Source organism: Spea bombifrons, chromosome 12 (genome assembly GCF_027358695.1).
Source record: "Spea bombifrons isolate aSpeBom1 chromosome 12, aSpeBom1.2.pri, whole genome shotgun sequence".
Lineage (NCBI taxonomy): Eukaryota > Metazoa > Chordata > Amphibia > Anura > Pelobatidae > Spea > Spea bombifrons.
In genome coordinates, this window is record NC_071098.1 from 8,503,188 (window position 1) to 8,518,948 (window position 15,761).

Here is a 15,761-nt window from a genome sequence, read left to right on the forward strand (position 1 = left end):
CCCATCACTCCTATCACTCCCATCACTCCAATGGCACATTGTGTTCGCTGATCCAAGTTTAAGTTTAAAAGGATAATTGATCGTTAGAAAACTATTTTGCAATTATGTTACAGCCAGAAATACTCTTGTTTTCCATTAAACGTCTTATACTTATACATCTAATATTATTATTAATTATACATTTTATTTATATAGAGGCAACAATTCAAAGGGTCTGATAAAACTAGTACATGGAGGTTTGGAATTGCCATACGTTATACAAAGCAGTATTTTTATTTCAGTTTTAGTTTTTCAATAAAGAAGTTATAAAGAAATATAAAAAAAAACATATGTGCACCGTTTATAAGGGCTATTGGCCATTGGCTGATGGTAGCCCCAATCGTCACGGCTCCGTTGCCTTCCCCAGCTGGTGCTTTATTTTATTTTATTCCTTTCTCTCTCTGACATAGCCCCCGGCTTAAGAGAATCTGTATTGGTAAACTGCACACGTTCCTCTTACGCTGGGATTTATCTGTTGAGATTTTTTTGCTTGCTACAGGGTTTGTGCTTTTAATTTTTTTTTTCTGCAGTAAGAGAAAAAAATAATTTTCTTCTCCAAAACATTAATGTTCGCATTGGTCGGAGCAGATGAGAGTTTGTACCTTTATCAGTAAACCACATAGATTTTGTCCCCAAGTATCTATAGGTGAATATTCAGTCACATAAAAAGTCTCAGTAAAACCTTACCCTATACCCCCTCTAACCCCCAAAAACAAAAGTGCCCCCCCCATGGTCAATGGAGTTTCTCATGAGCAGCGACATAACATAACCTCATGATCCGCATACCATCATGTATGGAATATGGAATGTGGCTATATGAGCCAAACAGCACCTATAGAAACATTTGTAGATTCTAGAAAAAGATTCCATTTGAATGAAATACAATATACGCCGGTCAATGGAAATAGTTAGCAAATATATCTCTAAACTTTTGTTCTGTCCAACATTTGCCCAACACATCAACAGCAATTAGGGAGTTAAAATGAAAGGTGAAATTTGACCGAAGATCGTTTAGCATGCGGGTATTTTTGTGGATCTGATGTGGGATAATCAGATTACCGGTTATTCAGCGTTAACATGCGTTCTAAAATCAACCGTATGGTATTCAGAAGACTCAAGCCATGACTTGTTTCTTTGCGCTGGGATACATGGGTTGCGTTTGTCATCCTGACGCCTCTGGACTAACAGGAACTGCTGAGATTAAATGATTGTACGTTCGCAGCTATACCTTTCAAAAGTGTTTCTATTCAGCCCGTATTTACCAAAGTCCCCAAACTTCTATTCGGCCCAAATTTACTAAACTGCATATTATTTTTTAATCCTTGTCTTTCTTACGTATTCTGATCTCGGACCTTATGGTATAAATATCACCGACCGTATGGATCAGGAAGTGATCCAAAAGACCTTCTGAGATGTATCTAAGTAGAGAAATTGTCAGCTTTAGCCATTGCTCCGATAAATCACAAGTCATCTTGACCATTTTCTGCAATGTAAACCCAATCTTAGTAACTAAATCGGCTCCCACTCAATCGGTCACAAAACACTAACCCCAGAACTTGAGTTCCAATGAACCCTGGCAGGTCCAGCTGTGGATTCCAGGCCGAGTTTTCTGGCCTTCTGACTACTTAACCTGTCCTTAGCTGATAAGTTACCCAAGATCTTCACGTATCTGGTCAAACCCAACGGCGCACCGTTTCTGTACAGCGTAGGCAGCTAACCTAAAAACAGGCCCGGAATGGGTTAATTTCTCGGTTCTAATGGAGACCTGAAACATAAGCAGCCTCGTGCACACGCGGTAATAGTTTTTCCTTCCTCGGTGTGTTTTCACACCTGTAATTGAAAGCACTAAATACAAAGAACTGAGGAGGGGGATGCTCGCACCGGTCATTATCTGCTGGTATGCGGCCAGGTGATTAGGTTTGTCTAGCCTATGGCTATTTCAGTTTACATACTATACATCTGTGCGACTACAAGCCACGAGAAGATGTCCTGACATCCTCACGAAGGACGAAAGCTGAAATAATGGTTGACTAGTGAAGAACGGGAGATAGCGATAACAAGCTGTGTCTTTTGTGTAGAAACACATCACCAAGCTTTTCGAACTTCCAAACGCTAATCTTTCCAGGATACATCTCAGGTCACCTTCTGCCCGGCACCAACTCATAGAAGGGACCTTGATACCGCCGCATGATGTCTCCTTATACAAAGAAGAACTCTGACAAAAAGAGACGCTAATCTCCAGTCCTCGAGGGCCACAAACAGGCCATGAATTCTGTGTATCCTTGCCGAAAGTAGCTTAATTGATTTTCAATTGAGATACCAACGTTCAAGGGATCTCCTGTTTTCTGTCCTCAAGGACTGGAGTTGTGCACCCCTGCTTCACGCAGCGAAACACACGTTTTCGCAGCAAATGAATTTTGGCTGCTTATATGACGTTTAATAAGCGATATATTTTCCTGGCTTGATAATGTATGTATAAGCCAGAAGTGTCTGGAGGAATACCTACAGAAACGCACTCGCGGTTGGGGTTCTGGATGACAGCGAACAGGTTCCAGAGGCCGTGGAAGGCGAAAGTGGCTCTTCGGTTCACTCCTTCTTGGGTAGTTGGGTCTTGGGAAAGAGTATCGGGGTGGTTGGGGCTGTGGGGGGCTTCGCCCAAAACATTCCAGGAATGATGAGGTAACCATGAAATCCTCCTAGTTAGAGAGTTACAATCCAAAGGAACCTATAGCTACAAGTAATAAGGAGTAGTCAGACGTAGATCCTCTACACGGGGAGAACCAGACTCAGTAAGTCGTACGGGGCTGCCATGATGCAAGACAGACACACTTCTGCTCCATCACACTTCTCTCCATCAGGTGACCTGCTATAGCGCTGAAATGGGGAAAAAGGCACCCAAATTAGGCGTAACTCATCAGCCAGTGACTACATTTCTAGGTGCCACTCTCTAAAATGATATCCCAGCTACAATATAACACATATAATATAAAAGTAAACCCATTTATTGGCTAACCTTCCTACCCAATCCGCACCATGATACAGAAGAAGGCTTTCCGGACTGCGGCTCTCATGCACCCCACTATGGCATATGGCTGATTATAATAGGGTTTGCAGTAAACACCAGGGCCAAGCTAACAGCATGCTTCTAGTTGCTAAAGGGTAAAAAGATTCATCGCCCTATATTTATTCAAACTTACATTGGTGCTTTAACCCTTTAATTAAAGCAAGGACCCCTTTAGTGTAAAAAAATCTCACAGTAAAATGGGTTTAAAGACGCGTAGGATAAAAGCTTTATAAACTAAAGCGGGGTCGGACCAGCTAGCTGCTACCCCTATCACCCTCAAGCAGCCTCATAGCCATGTGCTAGGGCATTATCGAGTGGAAGGAAGCCAATGCTATTATACATTTTCAGGAAACTCTCTTAAGATGATCCTGTTTCCAAAAATGAATAAAAAAAAACAAAAAAAAACCAAATCTAAGTTATCCTTAATAATATTGATAATAAAGAGCAGTATAATGCCCGCTGCATTACGACGAGCATGTGGCAACGTTGAAACAATGTTTAAATATAATGTTTCCGATATGTTTTGAAAATCTTTGTCTGCCTCTAAAAGCGATATTCCTTAAAATGGTCAGTATGTAGCAATTACCCTCTGGAAGCCCCCGTTAAATGCATCTGCTACAGAATAACGAGGATGTTTTCCGTATTTAGACACGATTATACACAGTAGTGTGTTTAATAAAAGCAAATGTAACTTGTGTCTTGATAAATAATGCTAAATACACGCAGTGCTCCATAACAAAAGCTGCAACATGTCACGGGAAAAACCCCTTTATCCTAATTTTGCCTAAAAATTACTACTTTCTTTAACTTCTTAACAGCTGCAGAAAAATCACATCTCATTTCTAAGATGTAACGCTGATTTACCCCATACTTATAACTTATCACACAAGTAAACAGGCTTTTCTCTCAGAGATCTGATCCATAACCTGTGCCCAGCGCCTGGGTCTCCGCTCTACCTCTGATTCCATTTAAATCCTGTACTCACATGTTCTGGAAGGACCCGACTCACACTCAGTTCTTGTAAGTCCGGCCGAACCTTTGTAATAAACTCCCAGTTACCCCTAGAGATACCTGCAAGAAGAGCTCGAAGACGGTCTCCGCTCCAATACCCCTGGGCTCTCCGCCACCGTGATGAGGTCACCGCAGAGTCAGCCAATCAGAGCAAGCTATGCAAATATCCAGGAGAGCTGCTCAATGTGGTCCTTAGGCACACAAACGGTTACTTAACAATGATAAATGAACCGTTCAGAGGTGGAACCCTAAGGGTATATGGTATATATGGCGGAAAGGATGTCAATGATGTGTGCCGGGCAGATCTATCAAGACATTCCTTTAACGAAATACAAAACAACATTCTCTTTGAAGCTGCTGACACTTTAAGAGAGTTATATTAAATCTCATAATGCTCAGCCAGCTTTACCTGTCTGCTAGTACACGCTTAACGCTTTCACAGCCCCAGACTGCTTAATTGTCTGTTAACCTCTACCACTTCTGCTGGAAGGCTATTACACTTATCTCCTACCTTCTCAAGGAACAAATGCTTCTTAACACTACATCTAAACCTCGGACCATCTAGTACTACTCAAACAAATGCAACTGCAAGTATATATATATATATATATATATATATATATTATTTATTGTTTTATATAGTGCCAAAAGATTCTGCAGTGCTGTAGAAAGGGAAGACATTATAATTAGTATATAGCACCAAATGAGCTTACAATCTAGAGGGTGTATTACGCAAGAGCTAAAAGTTGCCTTTGTTTTATATATATATATATATATATATATATATATATATATATAAAATAGATATATATAAATAAAAAATAAATAAAAAGATATATATAAATAAAATAAAGAAATGCTGGACCTTTTTGTTTAATGTGATTGTTCTTTTCCGCAGATCTTGTACTAAACACATTCGGAAAGACAATGTTTTATTGGCATTTAGCAGCAGATGGGTTATAATGTAATCATCTGTAGGAAACGGCCGCACGGCACGAATGTCATTTATATCGGGTTGCTTTGCTTTCATAGCCAAGCGATGATCTTTACTATTTATAGACCCCTCATCCAGTATTAAAGCCAAGCTCAATGAATAAACCAGAGTATGTCAAGGAGAGGACCGAGGTACCCCTTAATAAGCTTTTAATGGACAGACACATGCGTCCTCGTACCGAGCGATGACATCAAACCTTACAGATGAGTCTAACGCAGAAGGATGCAGTAAGGTTCCGCCGCACAGCCCGGTGGGTCAGAATAATAGATCAAGATCAGCAGAAAATAGAAAAATAGGACGTGCCACCAGGGGCAAAAATAGGGTATGTCGCAATAAAAAATGGGGGAAAATAGGAGTTGAGTGATAACAGACCTTAAGAGTTTAATGGCAAAGTAGAGGTCGTCGGTCTAGTCTGCGTATGCTTCTACCTGTAAATCATTTGGCTATCACTCCTTCTATAGAAAGTTATTTTACAAGTATTATCATCGTGATTTATTTATACAGCGCTAACAGATTCCACAGCGCTGTACACACAATCATAAATCTAGCCTAGAGACAGAACGCATGGAAGGCCCTGGTCATCAGGACAAGTAAATAAGCCAAAATGTAAGTTCTTTTTATAAATCCCGTGGAATAAATACATATATTTGTAAATTTATATTTATATATATTGAGATCTGTATATAACGGCTTGGGTGTCAATGAGAATAGTGAATGTGTGAATAGTACGGTTACTGTCATTTTATGAATATTCCTACCATTTATTATTGAATCTGGACTAATTACAAATTGGCCCGTTTCCTGGCGTCCATATCACCCCCGCGTACGTTTTAAATTTATTGTAAATAAATAAAATATTTTCCTTTTGAAAAATGTGTCCCTTTGTTGGAAAGGTGAGAAAACATTACTCCTTGATACTCTTGACAAGAAAATCTCCCCGATAATTACAGAAGAACACAGGGGCATTTACAAGGTGGCAATTTGAGTGACAGTTAGGAGGTCGTCTGACAGGACTGCGATGGTTAATTGTGTTTAATTCAACGGCAACTTAAATAAAGAGACTCAAAGACTTCAAAGGAAGAAAAAAAGAACCCGACAAACCCCGGGAGCCAGAAAGTTCTGTAAACCGGTATTGGCGACTAAAGATTTTTTGTGCGGATGTGGACGCTTACATCATCTGGCGGCCGCTGGCCTTAAAGTGCCAGAGCCGCCCCGCCATCGCCCGTCCGACCCTGACCTAAATACAACATTAGAAAAATAATTCCCTGTACTGTTGAGTAGAGAGACCTTTTTTTTCTGAAATAATAATGCCACATTTTTGCCTTATTGTGTGACACAAACACAACAGGCTGTTGCCATAGTAACGGAAAATGCATCTTAACAATTCTGCGTTGATATAATGTGAGTAAAGCTTGAAAGGAGATAAATAATTAAGTGACATTTGCTGAGCGAACTAGAGAGGGCAAATAATGGATTGTGTGAGTGGAGCACACACAATGAACGCTGAACAACCCCTTTATAGGGCATTATTTTATAAGTGACATGTTGCTATCCCCGCCGATGACTCTCTAAAGCCAAGCTCAGCGTAGGGGGTCGTTTATAAGAAGGGGGCAATTGGGTTCTGTTATATATATTCGTATGCATTACAGTTATAACGATTAATCACCCCGTATAGGATACATACATGTTGGGTGTTGACACCACGGGACACAGGTCATGGGAGTCTGGCCCCAGCTGTAGACGCCAGGTCACACGGGTTTCCAGATTCTGACCCCACCAGCAATGTAAGTGTTAACATTTTCCTGATAGGGCTGGTTTTTGCGGCTTTCTTGGCTACCATTACATTGCACTAAGAGCTGGAGCATTAAGATAGGACTGGGAGATATCTCTGGCTGGTTCCTGGGACCCTCTGGGGTTTTATTATTGACTTAACACGTCCTTTATGAGGTGAGGGGTTACTTTTCTGGGTCTGGAGCATAACACAAGCTTCTCTGGCAGGGTTTTCTCTTTGACAGCACGCCAAGGTTATCTCTTCATTCATAGCGTTCGCTGACTCCCTCACCTTCAAGTGCATTAGGCGCTGATAACACTGCTTTTAACGGCGTTTGTGAATCTGGGTGGGTGAGATCTGTATTCGCAGCTATATACAGGACAACACAAGTGTGTTACAGCAGGATCTACAGCATACCTACCAGGTTTCCCTGTTCAGGAGGGGCCAGTCCCTCTTTCGGACCCAAATCTCTCAGTCCCTCATTTCTTGTAGTTCAACTTGTTTGGTTGGCATAAGCGTAACAAGAACTAACATCTGTCTCATATAACAGGAGTTATACTTACATACATTGAGACAATCAAAAATCTTCTGGGTGCCAGAACCCTACATAATCTTAATCCAGCGTTTACTGTACCTAAAGGCCAATGCGTTTAATCTCCAGGTGGGGGAACGGTGCTTGGAACTGTCCAGACCCCATCAAGAACCCACCAACTCCTGCCCACTACCCTGCTCCTTTCAAATCTCATTGGGACATGAAATGACATGATACACCATAACATGATATAGTTGTGCCCGGCTTACTGTTTATTACACAATTGTCTTTGAAAATTAAACAAAGAAAAACGTAAACAGCCAATCAGAAACAGTTACTTGCGGAATCCAACTATTTCTTCAACCAGTCATTGAGGAAGCTCTCACTTTTCAGGATAATACCTAAACTGGATCACCCGTACTGATGTAAACATTTTAGCTATTTAGAAGTAACAAAATCACCAAAATGGAGAAGTCACACTGAGTCTCCAGCCCAAAATATTTTGGTCCCGTTCACAATTTGCAATTTGTCCAAAAAGCCATTTAATTCATACGGCCAATGACCTTAGAAAATCGTCGGCTATGTGTCCACCACCCTGTAGCCAAGTGAAAACATTGTTAGATTTCTGTCCCATAACCTCAAGCAGTCTCCTGCCAACTAACTAACTAACACCCCCCCAACAAAATAAAAACAAACGCTGCTTGATTTAGGCGAAAACAGACAGAGGGACATTAACTTCTAAAAGCATTGTTACAGATTGCAAGATAAGCACATTAGCAGAGATTAATGAGGGTCTGATGGGTACGGAATGAACAGCTCCTGGTGGAATAACAGACTTTCTGTAGACAAAGCTCAGCCATGTTTTCCAAATGATGTTATGGCTTTCCCAAATTGGTGCTGTCACTCAGCTCAAGTGGAGCTGGCCAAGTTTATCTGGAGACTCCCAGTACCTTGTTCTTCACGTCGCCCAAGCCAAGCGTTAGAGAACCAGTATAGAAGACATCTGTGGCTAGTGCCAGTGGGGGGGGGGGTTAACAGCCGGAGCCAATGTTAAAACCCAGAGTTACTTGAACCCTCCGAGCTTTAGTCCACTCCTATGGGAGACACTAGATAAGGTCTAATTAGAAAGGAATGTTGGGTGACTTTTCATCTTCTAGAAATACCAAAGAGTTTTAGTAGAAAACATACTTTTCTAAATGAGTTATTGGTGTGCTGAGTACTTGGATGCTATTAGCCCAACAAGGACTCTGGAGACAGATGAGCCCACAGTGTAAAACCTTGACCTTTAGAACCTCTGTTTGCTTTGACATGTGTGAAGAATCTACTCAGTAATTAGACGGAGCGCTCCTGCTCCAGGCAGAAGGCTTTTAATCACAGGCCCCTTTCCAAGGCCACAAGAAATGTTTCCTTGACTTGAGTGCAAACTTGCAAGTTTATTGAGCAAAGACTCATTGGGTAACACATTTCCTCTACTACTACAGGGGTTGGGGGGATTACTCATTAGAGTGATATTCTCCTATACAGGGTACTATTTAAGTTGAGATCATATTACATCTCTTAGTGTTTAACAAGTATGTAATAAATATGTAAATAAATAAACCCAGAGAACTCAGAGCTTCATTAGAAGTTTTGAGTATCCCACATAAATGACCTAGAAACCATCTACTTGTTAATGTTAATGAATGTAACATTTTCGTGGCGGGCAGGTAAGGTGGCGGGGAGGCTTGTATGTGGACATGGTGGTTTAATTTAGATGTTGTGTGTTTCTATGTGTTTTGCCGCAAGCATTAAGAGAAATGAATAGGAAGTGGAAATCTTTATGGTACCGGGGCATTGGATGATGCCATTGAAAACATAACAAAGACAGAAACAAAATAATAGAAAATATGGCACAGACACAAAGTAACAACAGGCCAAAAAGAACACAAAAAAAGCAAAACAGAAAATACAAAAAGAAAACAAGCATTACTGTAGCAACATGCAAACATTTTCTTCTGGGCAATATTACATGGAGTGAAAATGGTAGAACTCCGAGGACTCCAATGTACATTTGGTGCTTTTCCATCTTCTTTTTTCTGCTGTAAAGGTTAGGATAACCCCCCCCCCTCGCTATCCTGAAAAGAGGAGCAGAAGGCTTTTCCTCCAGGGGCCGGGTACTTGAGAAGACAAACTGGGACGGGATAGCTCTTTAGAATGACGCAATGAGCTCTATGTGGACGGACATCTGCTCCGCCATCTTCAGGGAACAGATGCTGGAGATACTGATACTGCTGTCCGAGCGCACCCACAATGGTAAGGATCTCATTTCTCAACCCTTTTAAAGGTACAAAGCCAATTTCACATCAATGCCCTGCGTCTTGATGAGTGAAAGGGTTAAATCTATACACCACATACACCAGTGATACTAAAAGCAGAAATATAGAGTGAAACACGAAGACCACTAATTAGATTCTCATCTGTTACATACTCTATACTCTATAAACGCAGAATTTGATGGCAGATAAAAAACATTCAGCCCATCTAGTCTGCCCATTTACACTCAGAATCAGTTCTTGGATTTGTCTAAGATTCAGGACCTGTACGTCTCATGCATGTTTAAATTCCCTCGCTGTATTAGCCAGTACCACTTCTGACGGGAGGCTGTTCCACATATCAACCATCCTCATATAGCTGAGGACAGAAAAAAACCCAAGGATCAGAGATGGTCACATGCATTAACAATTTAACCGCCATCAATAATGAGCAGAAGCAGACACAGAAACAACATAAATATGTGCGACTTTTCAGTATGGGCGCCGGGCCATACTTTATCTGTGTTGTGGCTTCTAACCCTGGCTCAGCAGTAGCCCGACCTCGCTGTGGACTGTGTATTCGGGAATAATTGTGTGTCACGCATCACACAGACAACTCTATATAATACCCTCTCTCAGACTTCAATTAGACCGTCCCCAACTATATACCACAATCTGTCACATAATCTACACAATTGTGACATTCCAGGTCTCTCTATTATTTTTCCTCTTTTTTTTTGTTGTTGTCTCGAGCCAAAAACCTGCCAGTTCAGCGATGATCTAAACCTCCTGAGCTGCTGTTCTATACCAGGAGTAAGGAAAGAAAAAGACGCGGCCTGTCAAAACAGTTCGCTTTGAAATCTAGATCAATAATGACAGCCTCGAGCTCTTAAGTGGTGGAATAAATCTTTATAAAAATAAAAAATAAAAATACTCGAAATTTGTTACTCGTGTTGGTGGAAAAAAAAAAAAGGAAGCAGATTTAAAATCTTAAGTGAAAGGCCCGAGGGCTCTTCCATCAAAACGAGGTGTATTTATCTTCCTGAACGAATTCCTCAAACATCGTATGGAAGTTTCCTATGGCGGGACGTGCTTGTCGTTTTAAGATTATCACATTGCATGGAAATTACAAACAAAGACCTCTGTTTTGCACTATATACTGTTTTGCAGTATATTAATGCTGAGTCGTCTATTAACCGGGGCAAATGAGCTGTTGGGTCGAGCCGTTGAGGCCGACTTGACCGAGTTTGCGTTAATGGAGGAACTTGTGTATTTACTAAAGTCAGTTGGGCTGCCAGCTTGAAAACATTTCATGGAGATGCGACAAACTTGTGTCTGGTTGAAGTAACAAGCATAAGAACTTTATAAGAACTTAGTTATTCACAAACATTCGATCAGTGACCTACTGGCGGTCCAACGGAACTTTAAAAAGTGATCCAACTCGACCACATCTCCTCAAAAAGAGGCGAGGGGCCCTGAACCGGTCAAACTCTCCATAATTGAACAAACTGACCGACTGACCGTTCATTGAGCGGCTTGAGTACCAACTCCAATTACAGAATCGACCGTGAAGAAGTGGCTTGAGTTTGGGTTTTTCAAGTTAGGTCATTTCAGTTACGTCTTCAGCTAGATCAACAAATAGGACCTTATTGAGCATTGAGTATTCTGGAGATAATCATATTGTTTTCATTAGAAGGACTAGGTAGAACATCTAAGTTTGAAACTCACGGGGTCGCCTTGTGCGGTCGCAGTGTCTATCGTGTGAGATTTGTGGCTGGAGCGCTCCATCTAAGCCCTGTTTAGCACGCACTTGTGAAGTGCGGTGTCCCTTATTAAACACGTGTGCAAACTCTTCTTCAGCTCCGATCATGGAACAACTACAAGTGTGTGAATCCAGATAATAATAGCTGCCAACTATCGATTCTGTGTAAATGCTTCATTAATGCTTAATCAGAACAAAGTGCAGGACAAAAGAACCGTAGCACCGATGTTTTAATTTATCTAATTGAGGTTTCTGTCTTAGTACTATTCTGTATTGATTCTGACTAGGTGGCACCACAGCTCTCACAGTATGATGTTAAACGCTACAAAATTGTGCAAAAATATATCACTGTGTGATTACTGTATGATCTTTTGTTACATTAATGTATTTCTTTGAGCACGAAATGTAATAAATCAGCTAAAAAGTCATTCAAATATTAACGCCAATGTGGTGGTACCAAGCAACTCCTCAAACTTGAAGAGTTTAGTTCTAGAATACAATGCAGTAGGGTAATTAAGATCACAACAACCTCATTCACAAGACATTGCTGCTTACTGGTGCCATAACTTCTTCTATGATCCCTTTACTGTTGATGAGTAACAGCTAGAAAAGGGCAGGTCGCCTAACCCTGCCCTACAGGTAATGCAACCTTCTGTAAAGGGACTATAAATAAGAAAATGTCTAAATTCCTACAGGAATCTCAGGTCACGATTAAAGAAGCAATAGCCACGCTCCAGACATTCCACTCCAAAACATGATAATATGATGGAAACACTGTCTCCACTGAGCTCAGTCTGCACCATTCTCTTCCGGCTGTAACTTGTCACATAACTAACATTAGAGGTCTATGTGGGCCGAAGCACACACCTCCACCATGTAAATGGGCTTGTTACAAAGATCTGCCCAACTGGCCCTCCAAGGAGCAAATAGGACAAGCTGCCCATGGCAACGTGGAACAGGACCCGCCACTAGGCACCCTTGAAATAATAACACATCTCATCCAATGCTCTCCTTCCATTTGAATTTAATTAGAAGCACACTTTACCATCGTCATGGGCCTCTCTGTTCCTCCGCCGGTGTCGGTCCCTTCTGTGGCTCACTACAGAGTCCGGGCCAGTCTCATTGTCCAGTCCATCTCGACTACTGGCAGCATTCGGGCTGTAATAGATAGAAAGGGTTAAATCTCTGCCATTATTCTAAGACAGGGAAAAATAAAGTGTTACAGCTACAAGTACAGTTCTGTTACACGACGTCTTTGGATTTAATATTCATTGAATATTTTTTACATAAACATTTTATCAAAATCCTTAACCATTTGTGTGGTCCTTGTAATACTTTTTTGATCAGTAACTCAGAGTTTGGCTGCACGAGTCTCTTGCTTGGGATGGTCTCCACTTGCCATATTCTGCAGGGAGTCATTGGCAGTATTGTATTCCATTGTTGTAAAAAAAGAGAAACACTGTTTCTGCGACAAAGGCAGTTACACTTCAGTTACAAGCTTTTGGGACACGGAGGCCTTACAACAAATTCCTTTCCAGTAATAAATCTATATATCACATGTGCCAAAAAGTATAAAGAATTGTACCGTTGTAAGACAACCCCTCAAACTTTGGATCTTATTAAAAAATAATAAGAATGAATACTAATAAAGGGGAAGAGCCCAGTATGCAGGTAAGGGTACAGGTTAATAAAGGACTACTGAAGTCAGCCAAGGTCAGGGACACAAGAGAAACAGTAAGCAGCAATCCGAGGGCCCTTTGTAAACAACTTTGCAGCGGCACAGAGAGATAGGCACAAGGAGACAGGAACAAGCGGTTGCATGCCGCTGCACGCATGTATTCCTTTCAGCAAGCCCCATAAATTATACTATATGACCAAACGTATTCTGGACACCGGATCCTCACACCTATATTAGCCATTCCAAATCCATGGGTATTAATATGGAGTTGCCCTCCCTCTATAACAGCCTCAACTTTCCACAAGATTCTCCTGGCTTCCTCCATTAGACTTCCCTCTGTCTCCTCTGATCCATAGTCCAGTGGCGGCGTGCTTTACACCTCTCCCATTCCTGCTTGGCATTGTGCACAGTGATCTTCAGCCTGCTTTGTGGCTGTTATTTGTAGACGCTCGCACTGCGCAGTAATCGCATTTACAGCGGGCCGGGGCAGTTCCAGCAGGGCAGAAGTTTCAGGAACTGACTTGTAGCAAAGGTGGCAACCTATGACGGTTACAGTCACTGATCTCTTCAGGACGACCCGTTCTGCTGCCAGTGCTTGTCTATGGAGATGGCTGCCTGCGTGCTTGATTTTAATACAACTGTTAGCGATGGGTGTGGGGGAAACACCTAAATACCACCAATAATTAGGAGGTATTTTTTTTTATTTTGTGTATTTTCATTAATAGTGATTTTCTTACATTATCTTAAGCACCAAAGTATCAAGGCAGGAAATTACGAAGGAGACTCGCCACTTATCAGCATGTATCAGTTTACATACTGCATGTCACCATCTATTCACTGTCTCTTTTGTGTATTCTTTTCCAACACACACTTGACCTTCACTTGCATACCGGCTGTTAATTTTCCATCTCCTTTTTATATTATATATATCTCCTTTTATATATCTCCTTTTATATATCTCCTTTTATATTACAACCGGTGCAGGAATCAGCATAATGCATGTTTAGATTCCCTTAATGTATTAACCTCTACCACCTCTGCTGGAAGGCTGTTCCGTGCCTCTACCACCCTCTCAGTAAATTAAAACTCCCTTTCGTTACATCTAAGCCTCCGACCCCCTCAATTTTGATTATGATCTCTTGTTCTAACGTTTCTCCTCATGTGAGATAAAACATGAATTATGACAGATATACTCTATGGCAGGACAGTGCTTTAGGATATTGATAAAAGGTGCCAGCTCTGATCTCATTGGAAGGTGGCTTAGCTCCGCCTACAACGCTTTTTTTCTTTCTTCTGGGTGATTTACATACATTTAAGTATTTGAGAATTTGAATTTAATGTCATTTGGTTAAATGGAATCTCAGAGTCTGGCAAGTCTCTGAATGCAGGCAAACGTGCACATAAAGACGACATCGATAATAACACAAGATTGTTTTTTCAAAATGCATTAAGAAAATTTCATATATATATATATTGGACGTTGCAAATAGCAACTATTTACAGAAAGCTGATGAAAGGCTTAGAACTGAGAACCTAGAACTTTGACTCATTTTGCTCAATTGCTCCTTGCACATATTTTACTTGTAACAGCACAACCTAGTGGTTACTGGGAATAATCCAAGACGTTTGCTCGCTAAATTGTTAGCTATTTGTGATACCTGAAGACAAGGGAAGGTAACTTGAAGACTACTATTTATTTTTTCATTTGCATAGATAGAATATCCAAGTAAGCGTAAACCCATTTATTTCAAAGTGAATATTAGTTGACACTGTCTGGGGAACTTTAAAAAAGTCCACACATTATAAGCACACCCTTATACATGGTTTCTTACTGGAATGATGGTGGACGCGAGTCTCCGATGCCCCCGGTTCTTTCAATGGCAGGTGGGAGGTCTGTGCGACTTTCGGTGCTTTGAGATCCTCCATCTGAGTGCGAGCTTTCTGCCAAAACCAGCTGCGAGAGCAGGGGACACAAAAACGGTGGTTAATATACCTTGCCAGATATACACAGCATGCGCCGAACACCACGACTGGCTGGTCCAACAGTTGGTGAACTACAACTCCCATTATCCTCTGCCACAAGCACACTATAGGGTGGGCACTGGGTTGGGGGTAGTAAAAGAGAAGCAGAATGTTGTTTTAAGGGATAGAGGGGGGCAAATATTAAGTGTGCCAATGCCATGGACTTCACACAGGTTGCTGCGGGGAAGAATGGTGAACCTCCTACCAGGAGATGCTGTCCAGGCAGCTACTAGAGAAAATAAATCTAATTTTATAGTGACTGGTATTTACAAAACAATATCTGCCCATTAAGGCCCATTTAACATTGTTCCGGCTGGGCATTTAAAAGGGAACTCACCCAGGACACCACTCGGCCATTGAAGCACGGGAGCTTGGCGTTGTCATCTGATATTTCTTCTTTGACCACCCTGAGAGACAGATTAAGATAGAGGAGCTAGTGACGAGGTTTAACAAACATGAAATATCACATGCGTGTGTCTGACAGAGGTCCACATCGAATGTGGCCCCGTGTAGCAGCTCACACGGAATTCAGATATTACAGGGGCCAATATACCAGCAATGACATAAGCAGAGGTCACGTCAGCTTTCATCGCCGGT

At 41.4% G+C, this 15,761-nt stretch overlaps 1 protein-coding gene across 4 annotated transcripts in view; it reads right to left on the minus strand.

Moving 5' to 3' along the window:
- The window catches only part of DVL1 (dishevelled segment polarity protein 1), a 46,335-nt gene that overhangs the window by 14,721 nt on the left and 15,853 nt on the right, over positions 1-15,761 (minus strand). For 3 of the 4 annotated variants that reach the window (XM_053452561.1, XM_053452560.1, XM_053452563.1), the window contains exons 2-4: positions 15,502-15,571; positions 14,975-15,096; positions 12,510-12,622 (exon numbers count right to left, since the gene is read on the minus strand). In XM_053452561.1, the coding sequence (XP_053308536.1) occupies positions 12,510-12,622; positions 14,975-15,096; positions 15,502-15,571 (305 nt within the window). Of the gene's footprint in view, positions 1-2,545; positions 2,884-12,509; positions 12,623-14,974; positions 15,097-15,501; positions 15,572-15,761 lie in introns of those variants that run through there. The other variant, XM_053452562.1, reaches the window with a different exon arrangement.